Consider the following 21830-nt stretch of genomic DNA (forward strand, 5'->3'; position numbering starts at 1 on the left):
GTCAGTGGTAGAGTGGTCGTCTCACAACCCAGAGATTGTGGGTTCGATCCCATGCCGTTGTGACAATGTCAAAGTATACTTGAGCAAAATACTGAACCCCCAGTTGCTTCTGATGCTGCGTCATCAGTAGGTGAATGAGTAGTCGAAAGCGCATTGAGGGCCTTGTAACAAAAACTGAACACAATTCTCAACATATTTTGTCTGTGTCTTACAAGGCCATGTGATTGACTGGTGGTCGGTGTACCTGCAACTGGCCCTAAATCACCATGGATGGATGGATGACGTGATTTGTGGGATGTGCCCATATTAACTGACAGATAATGATGGAAACTGTTTTTTTACAGTGTGACAGTTTCTGTCAACTGGAGTTCTGAATGAAATGTGCTTTACGAGAACACAGTTTGTTTAGAGGTGCTTGGCTTAATAGCTCAGCGTTGCATTGCTTTTAATTGCCTTTACTCCCATTGATAATTTATAGCAAGCAAACAATACTGAATAGAACTGCCAGCTGCTGGGTGTTCCGAGCTCAGTGAGACAGCACAAAATTCACTTTCTCTTAATTGTCTGGAACCTTTTATTGTTATGGATGTTGCCAAATCATTAGGCGACAATGAAAGCGTGGATGCATCATTTACAAATTGAGAGTAATGAGATTTTTTTATTATTATTATGATTCAACCCTCCATCTGTTCATCATTGTGTGGCCTTCCCCTGAGGTGTCTCCTTCTGGCCTCCTCCTTGAATACCTCTATTTCTTCATCTACACCTCAGCTCAACTGCACAATTCATCTCTTCATTACGCATTCCTCTCTCGCTCTCTCTCCTTACTGTATGTTGTGACCTCATGGGCCAGATTTGTCTTTACATCTTCATTAGTTGTTTGTTTTTTGTTTTTGTTTTTCACGTAGAATCATACATTTGTCAACTTCTTTTAAACTTGTATGATCACACTGATTGCTTGTTTTACACAGACAAAGCAGTTTTAAGGTTTAGCCGATGTCACAGTAGAATCTCCATGATTTAAAAACAATCCGTTCTGTTATACTACTGATCATAAAACATGTATTTGTAAAGTCACTCTTAAGTACAACTTTGGATGTTTAACATAAAAATACACACCACTCATGTTTTATGATTAATGATTGATCATACATGTGACTGAGTGTGCTTTTCTTATTATGCTTTATGGTGTGTCCTTATTTCCTGTATACACTCCATCAATACATCCATCCATTTTCTATATTGCTTATTCTCACTAAGATCGTGGATGAAATGATATCCCAGCAGACTTTGGGTGAGAGGCAGAATACACCATGGACTGATCACCAGCCAATTGCAGGGCACATACAGTATAAGACAACCAATCATACTCACCTATTAGTTAAAAGGATCATTGAATGGTCTAAACATTGGCACTTATGTAACCAGTCTGTATGTTAAAATGATGTCAACACTAAAATTAACCACCCTGAAAAACTCAATAGTGATTTAAGGTTGTTTTTTTTGTGATGAACCGCAATGCAAGGTATTATTTATGGGCAGCGACTGCTTGTTTCTGCTCATCACTGAAGATGGCAGCATTGCTATTGTTTCTTGGCTTGCTTTGACCGCATCTAAATTGTTACCTACTATCCAAAAATCATGACCCATCATCGCCAAAATTGATATGTATAGCCCTACTCATGTCCTCTTCAACATGTGAAAATATAGAAGCAAACAGCTCAATATCTGAGATTTTATGACATCAAATATGAGCTTTTTTGAGCTAAAGCCATTACCATCACTGCAAATTGAAAATATTGTGCTGATCATTTTATAGTTTTACATGTTGAAGTGGACATAAGACGGATGTGCAAATTAATTTATAGTCATAGTTTTCAAACATTTAGTGACGCGAGCCGTCATGTTTTGATCTCTAATTATGGAAAAACTAGATTAAATGTTCTCCCCGTGCTTGCGTGGGTTTTCACCGGGTACTCCGGTTTCCTCCCACATTCCAAAGACATGCATGGCAGGTTAATCGAACACTCCAAATTGTCCATAGGTGTGATTGTGAGTATGGTTGTTTGTCTCTGTGTGCCCTGCGATTGGCTGGCAACCAGTTCAGGGTGTACCCTGCCTACTGCCCGAAGCCATCTGGGATAGGCTCCAGCACCCCCGCGACCCTTGTGAGGAAAAGCGGTCAAGAAAATGGATGGATGGATGGATAGATTAAATCATAATTATTCACCAGAAATGAACTACCCCACCCGCATCCTTTAGCAGGGGTCTACCATTTGCTACTACTACAACAACCAGAATGTTTTTGCCAAGTTCTGAGCTATATACTCTGCTACTATTCAAAAGTATCACAGCCCACTGGTATTAATGCATGCATACAAACTAATCTTCCTGTAGGATTGTTCTATTGCCAAGCCACTTAAAAGCCTTAGATTGCCAAACTGTAGGCTTTTTTTTTTGTTTTTGTTTTTTTTGCTGCATTACCCACGTAACTAACGAGAGCTCTGGAAGATGGAGAGATATAGAGCGGGATACAAAAATGTACCCCTGCGTATGTGGTTGTGGGATAGGAAAAGAAAGACAAATACTGTAGGACATGCAGCCTCCTCCAAGCTGAATGTGTTTTTCACTCAAACTGGTAAATATCCACTTCACCCCCACACATCAACCAGCCCACGCACTCAGCAACACTTGTGTAACGGCAGGCTGTGTGATGCGCCCATCTGAGGGGATTTTCATTTGCTTACACATTCACACTGGTGAGAGGACTAGTTTTTCCTGTATGTTTCTGTAATATTTTTTGTGAATATATATTTTAACAGTCATATTACATTATCCCAGTTGTCTCTTTCAGTGTTAAATTGACATTTTTGAAAAGCATGGGAACTGTTGCATAATGACAATCTGCATGTGTGTGTGTGTGTGTATATCTGTGGGCATGAGTGTGTTATCTGTCACTGTTTCTTTGGATTTTATTATGCAATTTTAGGTTGATGAATTGGCCACGGTTTTCCCTACTTACCATTCAACCGACACGTATCACTTCGCTCTTCCCTTGAAATATGGATGACCCTTGAGCCTGGATTTCTTAACCTTATAAATCTGTTACTCAGATCTGTAAGATGGAGCTTGCAGCAAAACTGATCAGCGACAAATTGCCCAATGGCTTGGGGTGGAGGCTTCCGGGCGGTCGGAATTTTAACTGGTTAAAAGTGAACCAATCAGATTTCATCATCTTCCACTTGTATCCTCAGGGAAATTTGTCTTGGGTGTAATTGTAGCCAATTCAGAGGACTGTATTGCATTATTCTTTCTTATCCACTACACTACAAATTACAAAGATCTGACTGACAGCAGGATGCATCGATTTTTTTTGTTGTTGTAATTTTAATTCATTTTTTTGTAATTGTAATTGTTATACTGGTTATTACGACGGCGTATTAGGGCCATGTATAAATATATTCTGAGAAGAAGAAAAAACTTGGAATTGGCAAATTTGCGAGAAAAAACTCTTAAATTTGTGACTTTACAAAGTGGTAAATTTGCGAGAAAAAAACTCAGAAAATTACGAGAAATACACATAGCGTACAACTTGGATGTTTGTGACAATACTTCTCGGTCGGGTTTTGAAATGAGGTGATTAATTGCTTTAGCAGAGAATAATCATATCATGTTAAGCATTCGCTCTTTGAAGCGTTGGGTACTGCCAGCAACATAGACTCCTCTCTTTGCGAAGTTCCACACCCTGGGGATCAAGCATTTAAGTTAATTTTACTTGTACACTTATGTTTCCAGAATTACTATTTTCACATTCATACGTTTTGGTATTTTTTTGTACAAGTATCTAAGTTGATGTGTCAAATCTGCTGCTCTCTGTCATTCACTTTCATTTTCCCAAAGTATGCTAGCTTCTGATTGGTTACTATTAGTCAGCTGATAAGAGATCTGGAAGTGTTTTGCTGTGTATGACGAGTAAAGTTTAAATTAAGAATAAATCCTTCTCCATCCTGCCTTTTCATTTTATAAAAAGTGTCCAATTAACCATTAACTAATCACATTAGACTATAGCTACGTGTATTTCTCGTAAGTTTCAGAGTTTTTTTCTTGCAAATTTTCCACTTTAAAAAAGTGGAGAAAAAAAAATTCTCTGAATATTACCCCCCTCTGAAAAAAAACTAACAAATTTTTTTACACCTGGCCCTAATACGCTATCCTAGGTTATCCATTAAGTTAATTGTTGGCCTTTTTTGCAAGAAATAATTTAACTTTCTCTACCTATTATGTGACAAAAACCTGGCATTTGAACAAGGTTACGTGGCCTTATCTATATGCTGTGTAATGCTTTTCAGAAGGACAGAGTTCACTTCAAGTTCAGTTTGTCAAGTTGACTACCAGCATATTCCACCCTTTTCTGATCTTTTATTCAAAATTGATAGTGTTGTATAGTCATTATGTTGACTTTGTATTAAAGAGAGGTCAATGTATTGAGTTGTAACTGCAAGGAAAGCAGAGTTGGCCGGAACCTGTTTGCTGGCACAACTAGCGGGCTTGGCAGCAGAGATGTCAAGCAACTGCTGCCTCGTTTGCATGTTTTGGCAAGCTCAGACAGGAAGAGAGCTGAGTGTTTATGAGTGGTGTACAATTCTGCTGATGCAAGTGTCCGCATGGCCATGCCGTCATCGCCGCTGACATCCTGAATGGCGTGTCAACGCGCCAATGTGTTGATTGACCAGTTAGCTGACGGAAGCTTGAATTATCGGCTTCAGTTATTACGACGGGTATTGATCAACACAGGATGTATATACGGAAAAATGTTCTTTGGTACAGTAGTTGTCTGTGAGTGACTATAAAATGTCAAAACTCATTATGAATTTGGCCCTTTGTATAAAATTTTTCTTGTTGTGTTGTTTACTCTGCATGGCAACCTTATAGCTGATGTTCTTGTAATTATCTTCTTAGGAAGTACAACATTCGTGTAGAGGACATCATGGTGAGGGACGTGCGCTACATCACTCTCAGTTGCTGCTACAGAGACCTGCATAATGTCCTGCTGACGGGTCACCTTAAAACTCTGGCGCTGGTGGAATCAGCTGGTGAGACACAAACAAACCATCTCATTCAATAGTATAAAGCTGAATCTTTGACTTGTATAGTATATACTGTATGTCTATGAAGACTTATTGAATGGATGTTATTTGCATATGAGTTTTTTTGGAGTGTCCGGTGCCAATTGTATTTATACATATTAAAAAAAAAAAAAAAAAAAAAAAAAAACTTTACAATAGTGAGGTATACTATAAACTGATATTGAATATATATATATATAATCTATTTTTTACACATCTGGATGTGTGCATGCACTACTGATCATACAGTGGCCAAAAAAAGAAATACATTCAAGTCACACTCATTGAGAAATTGATTGACAAGCTTAACTTGGCACAGCTTGCTGATATATTGGTCCGGACCACTGTGAAAATCAGTGGGCTCTGTACAAGATGGACTCTCGAGGTTTGTGAACTCCCAAATCCCGAGAGAATTCATCTTGTAGGCAAAGCTATTAACTTCCAAGCTAGGGCTAAAACATAAGTTAGATCTACAAACAGCCTCAGCACATGAACTATAAAATGTGTTAATATGAATATGTTTGCTTGGGGAAAATCTCATAGAGGCACTGTGTGGGTGTCAATACAGACGGTGCTGCTGGGGAACAAACAGTGCACATTTCCAGGCTTTTCTTTTAAGTTTAAAGGTCCTGATTACTCATACAGGTTCCCCTGCACAATTTGACATACTTATCTATACTGGACATGGGAAAAACTAAATGTGTTCTTAGCTTTGACTCTCTTTTGAATGGAGCAATTTCAATTTTATTTCGCTCATGGGATTAATAAAGTCTATATCTGATCTAACCTATTTCAAGTGTGGTCAGACATCACTTGACATATAGTGCATGGGGGAGAGAGGGGCAAATGTCTGCTCAAAGCCAGAATTTATTTCAAGTGGTGGTTAGTGCGTTGTTAAGGTTGACTTCCTATTGCAAGCAAATTGCTCACTTAGTGCTGTCTGCCAGAAACCTGACTAACAATGTAATTATTTATTTATTCATTAGTTATCTGTAGTCCTTTCACTATTTGTTATGAGTGTTAAAAAAAAAAAAGTTAGGAACCAGCAAGCAAACTGCCACACACGGACATACGTATAGACTTAAAATGATACATATTCACTACATAACAAATTATGTAACTGCTGGGTTCCCTGCAGTGCTGCAACATGTTTGGAATCTCTTCCAACCTGCTGACTTTTTCTGTAAAAGAAAAAAAAGTCATCTTCTCTCATTTCATCCTCCTGAGGCTTCATTTCCAATCTGTCCTTTTCCTGCTTGCTTTTCTTCCCTTAAGATGCCATGACTGTTTTCTTGCCTCTGATCTCTTTTTTTCTACTCTCCTTGATTGTAGAATGAAGTTCCTGGCGCTCCTTCTTCCAAAGCACATACTGTAATTTCTCGAGTTTGAAACATATTTATTTGTATTTTCAAATAGAGCTTAAATCAGCATATCAACAGTAATTGTTTACTGATTTATTTAATCCTTCATGGAAGAAGACTGATTATCTTCTATGTTTAATCAAAATGAGACATTTGCTAATTTTGTTTTGACCGAACCGGTAACAGTGCAGTACATCAATTGTAACGCGCGGTGGCTGATCAGCCATAGATGGCGCTGCTGGATACAAAAAAAAAGGGGGACTGAAAGTCCACATGTTTTTTTTATTAGTAGGAAAAAGTAGTTTTTTTGGCGCTACCACGTGTCACGATTGTGCGTACAAGTCCACGGCATCAGATGCACTGATGGCCAAACAAAAAGTGCTGCATAGGCACAACCAAAACAAGGAGGCACCACCAGGTGATGCGGTGCCATACTCTGGATTCTTACACAATCCCCGTTTTTTTTTTTTTTAATCTCTATACAAATACAAAGTACAAAAAACAGCAATCACTGGTTAATAAACAGTAATCAGGGAGAAAATGCTCTTGTAATACACTTCTTTGTGCAGTTTGTCACATATTTTACTCATGACTGCCACCTCTGGCCCAAAGCGTAACTGCAACATCTGTGTCATGCTCGTTCATGGTGCGCGTGCGAGTACTTGCAATATCTTAAAGCGACAGCCACAGTTGACAAACAAAGGCTTGACTTCAAATTAGGTAAGAAAAACTCCACCCCTCCCCTCCCCAAAGAAACTGCGGAGTGTGAGGGTCCGCACTCTCTACTAGAAAGAAAAGGTAAAAGCTGATGGATGCAGTCAGAGTAAAAAGTCATGGCTCTTCGTACTCAGCTGGGCATTGGTGGAGCATGCATAATGTTTTCATAGTTGAAATGTAAACAAAGTGCAAATATAGTAACCTTAATGGAATGAAATGAAAATAAAAACAGGCCAGGTAGTGTTTACCCTATGAGGTCTAATTGTAACATAGCTGCTTAAAGCACATTTACTTAGCAAATACAAAGAAAACCCAAACCTTCAGAAGTCAGTGGCAAATTGCACGAGTCAAGAAAGTCCATTATTTTCTCATGTGTTGTTGATCCTCGTGTTGAGGGGAAAAAAATCACTGTAGCAGCCAGTTTGTAGCGTCAAGCTTTGTACATCGCAGCAAGCGTGTTGTTGAAAAAAGTTTTCCCCTGCGATCGTTTAGGCAGTGGTTATTTTTGGAGTAACCGGCAACCCTCCTGCAAATGTTATTTAGCCGTGAATGTCTCTGATTGGTCAATAAGAGGAGCGAGAAAATGCCGTGTTTGCTTGTAGACATTACTAGCTCGTATGAATAACACAAATGTGCATGTTTACGGAGCTATGCGACAGCAACATGCATGCCGTCTCGTCGAGAGCACGTTAGCTTAGCGGCAAGTTAGCATTACAAACTCGCATCAACTAGATGGCGAGTTACCGGTCACGGTAAAATATAGACCGCAGACTGTTTATCTTGGCCAAACAATATGCGACCGCTTCAGAAATATCCAACCACCGTCTGCTTTTTTTTTTTTTCAAAAGGAGTGCTCCAGTAATTAACTTTTGTTCACGCCAAACAACACGAGCCGTTTCCATGTCCTCTTTAGCCTGTGCATCCTCTTAACTTTAACGGCAACAGTTTTCCTGCACAATTTGCAAACGATTGTATTTTTTTGCATCATATCTGACCTCTTGTAACCGAACATCCTCCACACGACGAAGGTAGCTCTCCCACTCTGCCGAACATGTGACAGAACTGGCCCACAGGCTCCGACATTGTTTTTATGCAATAGCGAACGATGTAGGTACGTCCAAATGGACACGAAGACGTATGATGTTACGCATTACGTCATTACGTCAGTTTCGCGATATTTCAATTTTTTATCACCCAGAAAAATACACCGGTAATATCGTAGAAGGTATGATATGGAACACCCATTACCTTTACCATTACCCTTTTTCAGCTCCACAATAACATAATGTACTCTAAGGGCCCTATTTTCATGCCTAGCGCAAGTCTAGTGCAAACTGTGCACATGGGTGTTTTCTTTCTTTTGCTATTTTCCTAGATTTTGCTCATAAGGGTGTTTTTGTGTCGTGGTGGGATGGAACACAGCTGACTGCCGGTTAATTCATTGTCTCTAGACTCATTGCCATTCATTTTCTTGATCTTTCTTAACCTTTTTCCCTCTTGTACTTCTCACTCAGCGTCCATGATTCTCTTGGGCTCCATTGAGCGCGCTCCGCTCCAGTCGCTGCTCTCCCTGCAGCTAGGACGCTCTCGTCGCCTGGAGTTCATCAGAGAGCGTGCAACAGCAGAGAAGAAGCGCCTGTCTGTTGTCTCGAACTCTGACTGCGAAGACAACAACCAGAGAGCAAGTCAGGAGGTCCGCTTCCAGGTCAGAGGTCACAGGGAACATTGAAATCCTTGGCTTCCTTGTTCGCGTGCTGCTTACAGTGAATTTATGTATTACTTAAGGGACAAATACATTAAAAAAAATTTCAATATTATGCATTATAACCTTAAGCTCTTCGGTGGCAGAGCCCTGGGGAGTTCCCAAAGGCTCTGGATGTTGTGGTGCTGTCTTTGTTCACACACCTTTGCAAAATCACGTGGACATTTGGGACAGTGCCTGGATTGGCAGACAGACACTCTCCAGCCTTTCTGATCAGGTCTATCAGGGTTCTGGGGGGAGGGTCTGTCTGGAAGTTGAGTCTTAGAGGAACAGTTTGGATTTCGTCCTGGCAGTGGAACAGTGGACCATCTTTAGCCCCTCAGCAGTGTTCTAGAGGGTGCATGAGAGTCAACTAATCTACCCGGATTCCCTGGGTTACTTAGTCCCTGTACAACCGATGTCAGAAGTTTGGTCCGTATTGCTGGCAGTAAGTCAAATTGGTTTCTGGTGAGGGAACTGAACCCAAAAGAAGCTCAGTCCACGGCTCCTCCGAATCAAGAGGAGTCAAATGAGGTGGTTCCGCCATCTGGTGAGGATGCCTCCTGGAAGTCTCCCTGGTTAAGGGAGAGCCTGGGAAAGACCCAGTACAAGTTTTGAGAGACTGTCTCTAAGCTAGCCTGGGAATCCCCATAGGAGAACTGGGCGAAGTGGCTGGTGAGAGGAAGGTCTGGGCTTCCCTCCTAAGGCTGCGACCATGACCTGACTCCAGATAAGCGGAAGATACATGGATGGATAGTTCATTTAGTTAAAGTTTTTATGCAGAAGTACACAGTAAATGCTGTAGATTAAATTTGACTCTACAGCATTTAGAGAGTAAATGTGACTCTATTTAAAGAGGGACCAAATACTTAGTTTTAGAGTAGGCTGAGATTTACACTAGAAAGAGAGTAAAAAAAAAGCCACTCAAGGGTTGAGGAACGAACTCACAACCTTCAGCTTAGCAGACTGCCACACTACCACCTGAGCTATGCCTTTCCTTACTGTTTGCTTTTCTCCAAGAGACCAAAGACATTGTTTTTGGTCTCTTGGAGTTGGTAAGATTTCATGGAATCATGGAACCAGCTGCAGCTGACATGAGCGATACACTAACAGAAATCAGAAGCTGCGTAGCTCAGGGAGTAGATTGGCTGTCTCCTAAACTGAAGGTTGTGAGTTTGTTCCTCCACCCTTGAGTCACTTTTATATTTTATTTTTTTCCAGTTCTTTATTTTACTCTCTAACAAGTGTAAATATTACTCTAAAACTGAGTCTATTTTGGTCCCACTCTAAACAAAGTCAAATTTACTTTACAGAATTTAAGGTGTAGTTGAAAGTTGTTGTCAAAATTATTTGATTTTTATTGTATGGTTTTGTGTATGTGCGTTTGCAGATCTCGACTGAAGAATCATCATTTAGTCCTACTCGTCAGATTCCTCAGAAGCCCTTGAAGCCTGCTCTGAAGAGACCCTCTGTGGTGGAGCGACCCACTGATATCCCAATCGGTTTGTCATTCTCTTATCTCTATTTCTCAATGTGAAAGAGATTAGGGAATCTTGAAAAATGAGGAATTGGGAATTTTTCCGTTTTCAGTGCAAATATTGAGCATTTTAACTACATACCAGACTTGTCCCCAAGTTCACAGGTCAGCTAATTTCTGTTCATTTTTCAGATCATGTACTGCACTTACAAACAGGAATAGCAGAGGAACTGATTTTAAGATTTTGGGAGCTTTTGACATGGCCACTGTTAACTGGAGAATCCATTGAAGACTATGTAGGTTGTGTGACAGTGTTGGGGATTTTGTCTCGTAGGCTCACAGGATCATTCAACCAACTCTAGTCTAAGGAACTTGTTTTGCGCCAGCCCAGATGCAGAACTCATAGAGGTAGGAGAACCCTGTCCTTGAACGCACCCAACAACAGCACACAAACACCACACACAGTGGCTCCCGGCATGCTCTTCACACATTCTTCGCACTCTCACGTACAGGCTTCACGCGCTACAGTACAGTACCTCCCACACAAGCAGATAAATCCAATCAATAGTGTCAGTACAGACACTATTTTCCATTTTGTCTGAGTATTGTGTCCAAAATACCAAATTGAAGTTTTGTTTCTCATTCAAACTACAGCGGTAGTTCTGACTTTACTTTCCACCGCATTGCAATCGATTCAGAAGGCACATATTAGGCCTTGTAGGAAAGGTTGTTTATTGGGGAGGAAGGGTGGGGGAGGGGGAGGGGGTGCGTTTGTTTCAACTGTTGAGGGTGTTTTTAATGTTGTCTGCTTGTCCTTGGTTGGTGGAAGAAAAACAACAATGTCGAGAGCCCCGTGTCTCCTGACAACAGGAGGCCGTCAAAACGAGTCCGGATATCTGTTGTGGTAAGATTCCACCATTTGGGGCAACCCAAATGGCAGGCTTCCGCCGGGTAACAGGTTCACCAGCCAATCAAAAATATCTCATCCTGCCATTCCATTCCAGAGCTAATTGCTCATGCCAATGGCCTGTGATCTGGGCGATGCCGCCCCCGAACCCATCTGTGCCATTGCGCCAACATCCTTTGAACAGTCTCTTCTTGTTAGACCTGTAACCTGACTGCTGACCTCCTTTTGCTGGTAGTTGCTTGCTTCCACGATTGTCAAAATTTTGATTCATTTTGCTTCATCTGTTTTATTGGTCCAAAGGTCAGGAAAAGGTTATGGAGAACATTTAACCCAGTGTCCACTTACAATGGGGAGAGACTATTCCCACCAATCACATTTTCAGTGCACACCAGAACACTCGCAGTAATTAATTACTTATATCATACATAAATAGAAATATAAAATACATTATAGACCAATTTGGTGTTAAACAAGATTGTCTTTGTGAGCGTGGCACAAAGTGAGTTTTTCATTAGCTGTAAAATGTGACGAGGCGACTGCAATTGCACATATCCACGGATCAAACAAGCATATTTAACCAGCAAATATGCATGCATGTATTTTGTGAGTCAATGAAAATTTTAAAACACACACACATTTACAAAAATAAATAAAAGTCTTAGTCTACTGTATGTGTGAGTGCAAATTGGGACACATACACCAAAGACAGCATTGTATTTGATGAACGTATTTAAAATGATGGCCTGCACAGTGGAAAGTTTGCTTTGAAAGAGTTAATCGGAGCAAGCCATCAAAATCTATTCAATCACACTATTGTGTTGAAACTCTTAACACTCCAGGAACCTTTTTTTTTTCCTGCTTTTAAGTGCCCCCCTAACCACAAGAGCCAAGACAGCTCTCCTTTCTACAAAAAAATACATAATTTCCATGTGTCCGAGTTGTACAGAGCTGTTAAAATGATCCCTTCAAACACTGCTTGGTAACAGCAAGTAGCAAGCCACACTTCTGTGTTGGATATTTGTCAAGCGGTCAGATTTTGTCACATTTTCCAAAATTGTCAAATAAGTAAAGTTTCATTAAACATTAGTTTTTGTATTTATTTACACACAATTATTTAATTATACAAGTTTAATTGTATTGCATTTCTAAATGATGCCTCACTCAAATCCTCATTTAAGCGCATTATTATTGTTGGAGCAAACCTACAAACACCACCTTGGTAGTATGCTTACATCACATATTTTATCCTACATTTTAAATTGAACACTTGTGGCTCCATACGCCAATACAGTACATACCACTTTCATTTGACTTGATGTGAAAAGCAAGTGATCAGGTGTTGTACAAGTTTGAGGCTGTTCAAACCCGGCATGCTGTTCTTTCCATCCTCCAACTGTGTCACCCGAGGTGTCCAATCAGTGACTGCCTCCCAGAGTTAGGCATCGCCTTTCTGGAGTGACCCAAAGTCAGATTATGTTTGTGATACTCTGAATGGGGAAAGTGAGTTCTCCTGTGCATGCAGCCATAATGTACATACTGTATCACAATAGGGAATCATATATTTATATCAGAAGGCATGTTTAAACAACAGCGGAAAATGTAAGCACTACGGTGATGAAGAATAATGCATGGGAACTTTATTGATCATTTGTAATTCTTCGAACTGCGATATAGCCTGCCGTCAAATTACCAATGACTGTAGTCACGTTATTGGACCGCAATCATTGATTTAATCATCTGATTGTTAATTGACAAAAAAAAAAAAAACACATAAACCATATGCTTTGACATGATGACATGAGATAAATGAAATTATAATATCACATGATCATGTCAGTATAAAGTACAAAGTAAATGGACTGTTCCTGACCATATGTGATGCCATTCCCTTCACCAGGAGCCACCACCCAGCTTAAGGGGTTTCTTTGGGGTGAGCTGAATGTTATTCCCATTAATTCAAAACATTTGAATGTTGAAATATATTAAGAAACACTTTTTCAGGATTTTCAAATCTGTACTTCATGAATGTTGACAATACATTACATATCAATTTGTCGGACTGCAAGGTGGCCTAGCAATTGGCATGTCTGGCTCACAGGTTTGAGGTTCACAATCCGTTCCAGCCTTCTTGTGTAGAGTTCGCATCTTCTTCCGTTGCGGGTAGTTCGGTCTCCTCCCAATTTCCTAAATCATGTGGAATTAGATCAAGAGAAGCAAAATACCAACTGTCCGTAGGTGCAAATGGTTTTCTATGTGTGCGCTGTGATTGACTTACGACCAGTCCAGGATCTACCTTTACTTTCTCCCAAACTCAGCTGACATTGTACTTCCAGTAGAATGAAAACAGGATGAATTGATGCTGGCCAGATGTTGTGACGTTTGTTGCTGCCCTCTAGTGGTGGGGGTATGAAGCACACTCGTATCGTAAAATTGTGTCAGACCAAAATCGCTCAAGTAATGGCTCGCATATCGAGAAAGTTGTATCTCCAGGCACCACTGTCACATATTCTGTACAGTAGTAATTGCATTTTCTAAATAAAATCAAAGTGCAACAGTAATGTACTTCTTTATTAGAAACTAAGTTGTGACTTTCATTTGTTAGCAAGCATTCAAGATAGTGTTATATTAATTTATTAGTTTTACCTTGAATTTGGAGTTGCTCAAGCTTTTCATATTACTTCTTTAACAAGCCGTGGTTACAATAACACAATATGCCAATGTGGTTCTATTGGTGCTATTTTAAAGTAAAATGAATACATATTTTTGTTTTCATTCTTGGACAGTTATCTGCCACTGATGGTTAAAAATAAGAAACAGTCCCAACAATGTATCGAGAATACCAATTACAGGCACACAGTGTGGTCAGTGCAGAGAAATCACATGAGTTCATTTTTGGATGTGTTAAGTGGGCCTTGAAGCATATGAGTCACTGCAGCTTGACAGTAAAGTCATACGTAAGAGAGCTTTGTGGCGCCAGTGTGTGGGTGCATTTCATCGGGCTGTGGGCCTGTATCTCATTATAACCAGCTTTTCTTAATATGGTCAAAAGGTGGTGCTGATAACAGCCTTTGCTCTGAATTTTTCTAATGTCATGTGGCCCTGTCAAGAATATGGATGAGTTTATACAAACATATTTTCCAACCTTCTGTTTTCCCCTCAAATCAAGTTAGTCCCTCACAGTTCCTCTATTGTCTCGTTGTTTGTTTGGGAATCTGGGTGCGTCTTTGCTTCACACTCTTCGTCCATCTTTATGACTTTTCAAAAGCCTTCACACCTCCATCCCGCCTCCTCCACTCCCTCTATCTTGCTTGTGAAATATTGATGCAGAGTAAATGACATCAGTAGTCTGTTTCAGAGAAATGATGCCGCCCAGCCTCTGTCTGTTTTCTCATTATTATTTTTTCCCCTTCTTGAGTTTTCATATTGCCGTCATGCTTTATTTATGATGGCTTGTGGGCTCAGTTTTTTGGTTTGTTTGTTTGTTTGTTTGCTGTAGTTTCTTTTTCATTTCTTATGCCGTCTTTTGTCAATCTCAAGGCAATATGCATCTTTTTATTACTTGGCTTAAACATGTTGAATTGACACTTGCACAAAAAGAAACAATGGGTTTAATTGTGTCCTTTTGACACTTGAAATAGCTTTCCACTTTAAAAATGACTGTTTCACACATCACTGCATTTATTATTACCCAGAGACAAAAATCAAGAAAATGATCTAAGCTTTTGCGATGAACCTCATTATATATCTGCTCTAAAAGGGAAAAAAAACTAGGGAATGCACGATAATGCTATTTTCAACCGATACTGATAAACCAATCACTTAGAAAGTGCCGATGTTGATTACCGATAAGTAAGCCGATAATTGTTTGCAAAGCTAACTTGAATACAAATATACTTTTGAGTCCTATTATAAGTCTAACATGTACAGATACATTGTGTAAAACACAATGAAGCTTAATTTTATTGATATCTCTGCTTCAAAGACAACCAGTAACTTATTTTGAGTTTGACAAAACAAAACAGTCATGTTTTAAAAATGCAATAAAAAAACAGTGAGAGTAACATTTTGGGGAGAAACGGTAAAGAAAGCCCACACTGGCGACTGCCATATCGCCATGATACATCTTCTGTGAACACGAAGTTACGCGCATTATGACGTCACAAATATACAACACTACCATAGGAGAGGGGAGGGGTTGAGGAGTTAGGAACAACTTGAGCAACAACCACAACAGATGGACCAACGTGGCATGTCTATTATTATCGTCGGATTTCTTTACTATCTGGTTTATCTGTAGGCCGTCAAATTAGTCAATAATTGCCTATATTTATCGGCCAATATCTTAATTATCTGGTTTGTCTGTATGACGTCAAATTGGTCTATAATTGCCGATAATTATGGGCCACTGACATCGTGCATCCCTAAAAAAAATCAATTAAAATTTTGTCCCAAACAGGCAGGTTGTATCCAGTTAAGGAAACAAACAATATGAAGATGGATGTAAATGGATTTGATTTCTTATAGGCTAACCAGATCCTGCAGAACAGTACTAGAATTTTTTTTATATACTGTAACTTAGGGTGTATTCACACCTGCACTGTTTGGTCCGCTTTAAACGGACCAGGGTTTGTTTCCCACGCTGTTCCGGACCTTTTATGAAGGTCTGAGTACACACAAATGAACCGAGACCTCATCTTTTAGGTGGTCTCAGTCCGCTTCCAAACACACTCGCTGCGGTTCGCTTCGCAGTCTGAATAGAAACCACGGCTGATCCACTCCAACTGCAGGACATATGTGACTTTTTGATTGGTTATGCGTTTATGCGTCAATTTTGTCCAATGGGAGCACAGATCATCACACGGGTCGACGTGATTACGGAATATAGTCCACTTGCAAAACGCACAGTGTGAATATGAACCGTACAAAACAAACAAAAAAAAATCCGCTTTTAGTCCGGACCAAACAAGCGTACTAAAGGACTTTTCTGGTCTGAATACACCCTAAATTTACTATTGACATTGATTTATTCTGACTGCATTCAGACAGCAGGCACATCTGATTCCAATCAGATTCCTCCTTAAATCCGATTTTTAGGGCTGACTATCCACACTGATTTTAGCAAGTGTCCAAATCCGATCTGGTCCTGTTCAGATGTGCCACATTATTGACCCATCAACAGGTTGCTGTAGCAACGACGTCGAACGGACAGCTTCCTCGCAGGCACGTTAAGTCTTTAAAAAAAAAAAAAATGTATTATTAGTATTTTTTGGAACTGACAGGTAGCAGGACCGCTAGAAGCGCTCGAGTAAGTAACATAACTGTTACTGTATTTCCGGTTGCGCACACGAGACGGTGCAGCGGAGCCATCCAGGCGTTTGACTTTCGTAGCATTCATGGAACCAGTCGGACAGCGAACCGATGGGATATTGACACCGCTGACGCATTGTGTTTTTGCACGCATATTCAAACAATCGATCTGTGTGTTTTAGAGCTATTCAAAATGAGACTCCTCCGGCCCAAATCGGATATGAAACTACGTCTTGTGGTTTCAATCCATCACACAAAATTTAGATTTCATGTGCTTTATGACTGTTCAGACTACAAAAGAGCCATTTTGTTTCAATCTGGATTGGCTAAAAATTAGTTTTTGGCTGGCTGTCTAAACTCAGCCTTTGTTTCGGGCTAACCTCATTTTAAAACACTACTGTTCAATAGGTTAAATCAAGGGTGTGCAAGGTATGGTTGAGGGGCAAATACGACTGCCTGATCCATTCTTTAATCCGGACTACGAGTAATGCCATATTTGTTAAATGGTAAATGAACTGCTTTTTATATCACACTTTAACTACACCATATGGTGCCCAAAGCGCTTTACAATTGAAGCCTCACATTCACCCATTCACACACACACACACACACACACACATTTATACACCAGTGGTCGGTTGCTGCAATGCAAGGCACTACCAGGTCCACTGGGAGTAAATCGGATTCGGTGTCTTGCTCAAGGACACTTCGACATGGTCACCAGGGTTGAGGATCAAACTCACAACCTCACGGATGCATGGGAGACGGCCACTCGACCACTGAGCCCCTTTTTGAATTAATTTATCTCCTTAAATAATTGGTTTGCCAAAAAAACAAGATAAAATATGTTGACATATACATTTACATGTTCTTTAAAATTAAATATTTAATATGTTTCTTTGTTTTCCTTTTTAAATACCTCGTCCCTGAATAACCTGTTTTATCAGTCTGTTTAATAATCCAATGTGGCATTTGAGCACAACAGTTTGTCCACGCCTGGCGCATGGGTAGATTATTTTCTGTGGTCAAATTAACAGATAAACTGACACCTTGACCCATCATTACACTACATTTATAAATAAAATAATAATAAAAAAGGCTAGTGGATTCCTCATTGAGAGACAGACGGAGAACATGAGTTAAGTGGTTGTAACATCTGGACCAATCCAACTGTTGAGGCCAAATACAGATCTGGGTGCTTTTGACATTCAGTGGGAGCAAAAGCAGATGTTTTAAATGTCAATTTTGTGTCCATTTTTGAAAAATGACTAATAAATGATTCCTTCATTTTTATCCACATAAATTGAGCCTTCTATTTGTCAGTTGAATGCACGCTAGATACCTAAGATTTGGAAGGGCAATAAACTTAATTGTACCATTTGAACAAAATCCAAAACAAACTTCCAAAGTTCGATAAAATAATTCTAAAAGAAATACTATCATCATCTAGTGTTGGCACCGTAGCAGTGGTTTGTATCTCCGTCTTGAAGAATTAAGAATATTAGAGAATGGATGACGTAGAAAAGAACTGCACATTATCCTTCTCCAGACCATTGTATTAACTAGAAAGCCATTAACAATAGTGTTAAAGCCTGCCTCCTAATCAGATGTGGTGGTAAGGCAGTAATAGAATTTGTAAGCGATGAGCAAAGAAGTTATCATTAGTAGCAGGAAAATCAGCAGTTAATTGCCTGCATGTGATTACTGTTGTAATGTTCCCCTCTTGCACCATTTAGTATCTGGCAGTTGCTTCGAGAAACATCATTACTAGACGCATGAGCATGAGGGAGAAACTTTGGAATGTCTTTTTTTATTACTTTAACAATTTAAACCGCTATTCAGACAACAAAGACGAGGACTGGCAATTTTACATAAGTTGTTTCCTTTCATGAGATAAAAATAATTTGTTGTAGTAAAAATACATTTTCAATCATTTGAATTGATTCTCTGGCTTGTTGAACTGATAAGTGGAATTGTTGATCCATTTAAACAAAAATTTCACATTCCCTGCAAAGCAACATGACCAAGGAACCACTTCTCGGCATGTTCAAAAAAGGAATGCTTGCACTAATTGAATTCTAGCTGTCGAAGTTAAAAAATCCTTTTTTGTGGTTGTAATCTAATTATATTATACAGTAAGTGCCTCTATCTTGTGTTGTTTGCTACTTAAATGCAATTTTGGTGGGTGATGTGCATTACGTAATCTTACACCATGAAACTACTTTTTCTGTTTCCATTGTTCTTTGTGACTGTCATTATCAGCATTTCAATTTATTCCACATTTTTGTGTGTGTCGTTTTAAGTAGCACTATATTGTTCACTTTGTATTAGATTCACTTGTTGATCGTGCATTTTTACCTTCTACTGCCAGTGACGGAAGAAAAAAGGGACTCAAATGTGTAAACCTTACATACTTATTAACTTTACTGCTTGCGCTTAAGTGTGTGCGTGCGTGCGTGTGTTTCCCTTGCTAACCCAGCCTTATATAGGTGCAACTAATTGGAGGATTGTGTCTGGCTGTAATGATGGATAGCTGACGAGTGCAGGATGGAGAGAAGGAGGGAGGCAATGAAAGAACGAGGCGGTCTTCTAATCTTTATCTGTTCAGAGGAACAGCATAGCAAACACTTTGGTCTTTTGTCAGCACTCTGCTGCTCATGTGTGTATATACTCAGATGCTTATTTAGTCTACACTTTGAATTCACTTTTCATACATTGAGTAAATATTTACATGCATCCGCTCCTAACATTCTTATAGTGCAATACAGACGTTCCCCACCTTACGAACGAGTTACGTTCCGGACGATCGTTCGTAAGGTGAATTTGTTCGTAAGTTGCTTCAGTGCTATATTTTGTATTATAATTTATGTTTAAAGCCTATATAAGTATATTGAAGGTTTATATAAGTATGTTTAAGGCTTGTACAAGTAACCTGCATTGGTTTGTACTGAAAAAAACTTAATAAAATGGAGAGAATACGTACAGTACTGTACTACGTATGTTAGAGAGAGAGAGCGAAAGACACACACACACACAGTATGTACAGTACATGTACGTAATAAGATAAATAAAATGAAGTTTAACTTACTTTTGGAAGATGTACTCGATGCTTAAGGGGATGATGGAGGAGGAGGAAGAGGAGGATTTTATATCATGAGAGATTCTTCGTCGTCGCTGGAATCGGCTTCAAAAGTTATTTCCTTCTCCATGGGCACCGGCGTTTCTTCTTCCTCCTCCTCCTCGCCACGTTGCTCAGCCTCCAATGAGCTCTCACAGCGCCAATCGTCGGTATTAGCGGCGGAAAGAAGCACTACGCGCAATACAAAATCTAACTTACAGCATTTCTTTCCAAACATTTTTCGACATACTGTACGCGCAGAAATGTTCGTATGTACCGTTGTTCGCAACTCGAATGTTCGTAAGTAGGGGAGCGTCTGTACATAGACAGTGGACACCTATCGTTACACCCACGTATGACATCTACAACGTCGTTTATGACTTTCAATTTGAAATCCAAATGGAGCAGCAACAGCTTCCAATCTTATGAAATGTGACTATAGGAGGGGTTTTTTTCTCTCGCTGATTCTTCACATTTGTGAGGTCAGGTCACCATGGACTTGTTCAAAAGAATGTGTGGCAGTCTGTGCTTGTTGAGTCAGCTTTAACTATTAATGTATTTTACACTTTTTTTTGTCTGTTTGAAATCTCTGAAAAGTGTGCAGTATGCATCTTTCTCACCCTGTCTGACTGATCTGTAAACATGTTACCAATCTTTATCTGTTGCCTTGTGAAAACTGTCATTGTGACATTCAGTGTGGCCTTGTGTGACAGCGTGATCAGTGAGACAGCAGAAATGAAGTGTGTGCGCGTTCGCGTGGTCTCATCAACTGCAGGCACAACTGCCCTCTGCTTGCATAATGCTACAGTCGAGCACCTCTTTCTACCCCAGGGCTGGAGTTGCTAAGGTTACCAACAGGTCGTCCACTGCAGCGATGAGGATAAATGAGCTGAGGCTTCCATCAGCCCCAGGGTTATGCTTACTTTTCCCTCCCATATTTCCTCAACACACATATTAAATTCAGAGCAAATAAATGCCCGTTCGCCAGCACATTACTTAACACACACTGCATTCTCAGTATTTTCTTCAAGGAAGAGGGTCGCTTGTGCATTTCCAGCTTGTCAAACAGCATTGGCAAAGTCGACTCGGAATTTATCAGCCGGAGGCTCTGAGGGTGGTGACAATCCATCATTATAATGATCATCTGCTACAAAATCTCATGCATCATACTCCCTCGCTCATGAAATGCACTGTAGTCTCTCCATTCTATTCCTGTCCACCTGTCGGAGGACAGGCGTGCATTGTAACGCTCATGATGTGATGCATGGGTGAACATGTCTGTAATGTGTCATTCCACTTGCTGAAATGATAGTTTCAAAGTAGAACAAATAGGCAGCCAGATGTCATACATCATATCATACTGACAACATTCTTCCTTCAAATTACAACGTAATCAAGTGAATGGAATATGTAGTCTTACCAAGGTTTTTTCTGTCTTTTGCATCTACAGGACCACAGCGATGTGGAAGATGATATGACGATCAGAGAGGTAAGACCACAGTCTAAAACCCCGACCAGATGGGAGTGATTCTATTTTCCTTTGTGGAGGCGATGCAGAGAATCAGACACTAACGCAAAACTGCCCTGCTTACCGTTTGGCTCTATGTACGGTTTCATCTCTCCAGATAAGAAAATGGATGGCGCTTGTGCCCGCTGTCTAATTTAACTGTGAAAGTTGCTTTGGAGAGCAGCCAGCCGCTTTTACATTACACGTTCCAGAACGGCCCACACAGCACCGGCCTGGCTTGGCCTGGTCCCCGTTGCTTTTCCATTACAAACGGGCACCGATCATATGGCGCCGGATCACCTGAACTGTGCAAGCCTACACTGCAGCGTGCGGGTTTCTGCCCTTAGATTTCGTGAGTGCGAGCCTCGGCCACAGGTTTTGTGGCAATCCAAAGTATGAATTACTGTTTCATGCTGTGGCGGCGCGCTGTCGCAAATGACAGCCTATCAAATGCGCAGAGCTTTCACACAGACTAAAATCAATTTCTGGCTTTAATTGAGCAGACTCGGCCATCAAGACATAAGTACAGTGTATACAATACATTGCACATTATTGTGTTATACAACAAT

The 21830-nt window shown here is 40.1% G+C and overlaps 1 protein-coding gene across 3 annotated transcripts in view; it reads left to right on the forward strand.

Annotated features, from left to right (window-relative positions):
- Positions 1-21830, forward strand: part of LOC144052300 (chloride channel protein 2-like) — a 104227-nt gene that overhangs the window by 70121 nt on the left and 12276 nt on the right. For 2 of the 3 annotated variants that reach the window (XM_077566233.1, XM_077566234.1), the window contains 6 exons: positions 4960-5093; positions 8719-8909; positions 10336-10447; positions 10757-10830; positions 11252-11326; positions 21205-21243. In XM_077566233.1, the coding sequence (XP_077422359.1) occupies positions 4960-5093; positions 8719-8909; positions 10336-10447; positions 10757-10830; positions 11252-11326; positions 21205-21243 (625 nt within the window). The remainder of the gene's footprint in view (positions 1-4959; positions 5094-8718; positions 8910-10335; positions 10448-10756; positions 10831-11251; positions 11327-21204; positions 21244-21830) is intronic. The other variant, XM_077566235.1, reaches the window with a different exon arrangement.

This window comes from Vanacampus margaritifer, chromosome 5, assembly GCF_051991255.1.
Source record: "Vanacampus margaritifer isolate UIUO_Vmar chromosome 5, RoL_Vmar_1.0, whole genome shotgun sequence".
NCBI lineage: Eukaryota > Metazoa > Chordata > Actinopteri > Syngnathiformes > Syngnathidae > Vanacampus > Vanacampus margaritifer.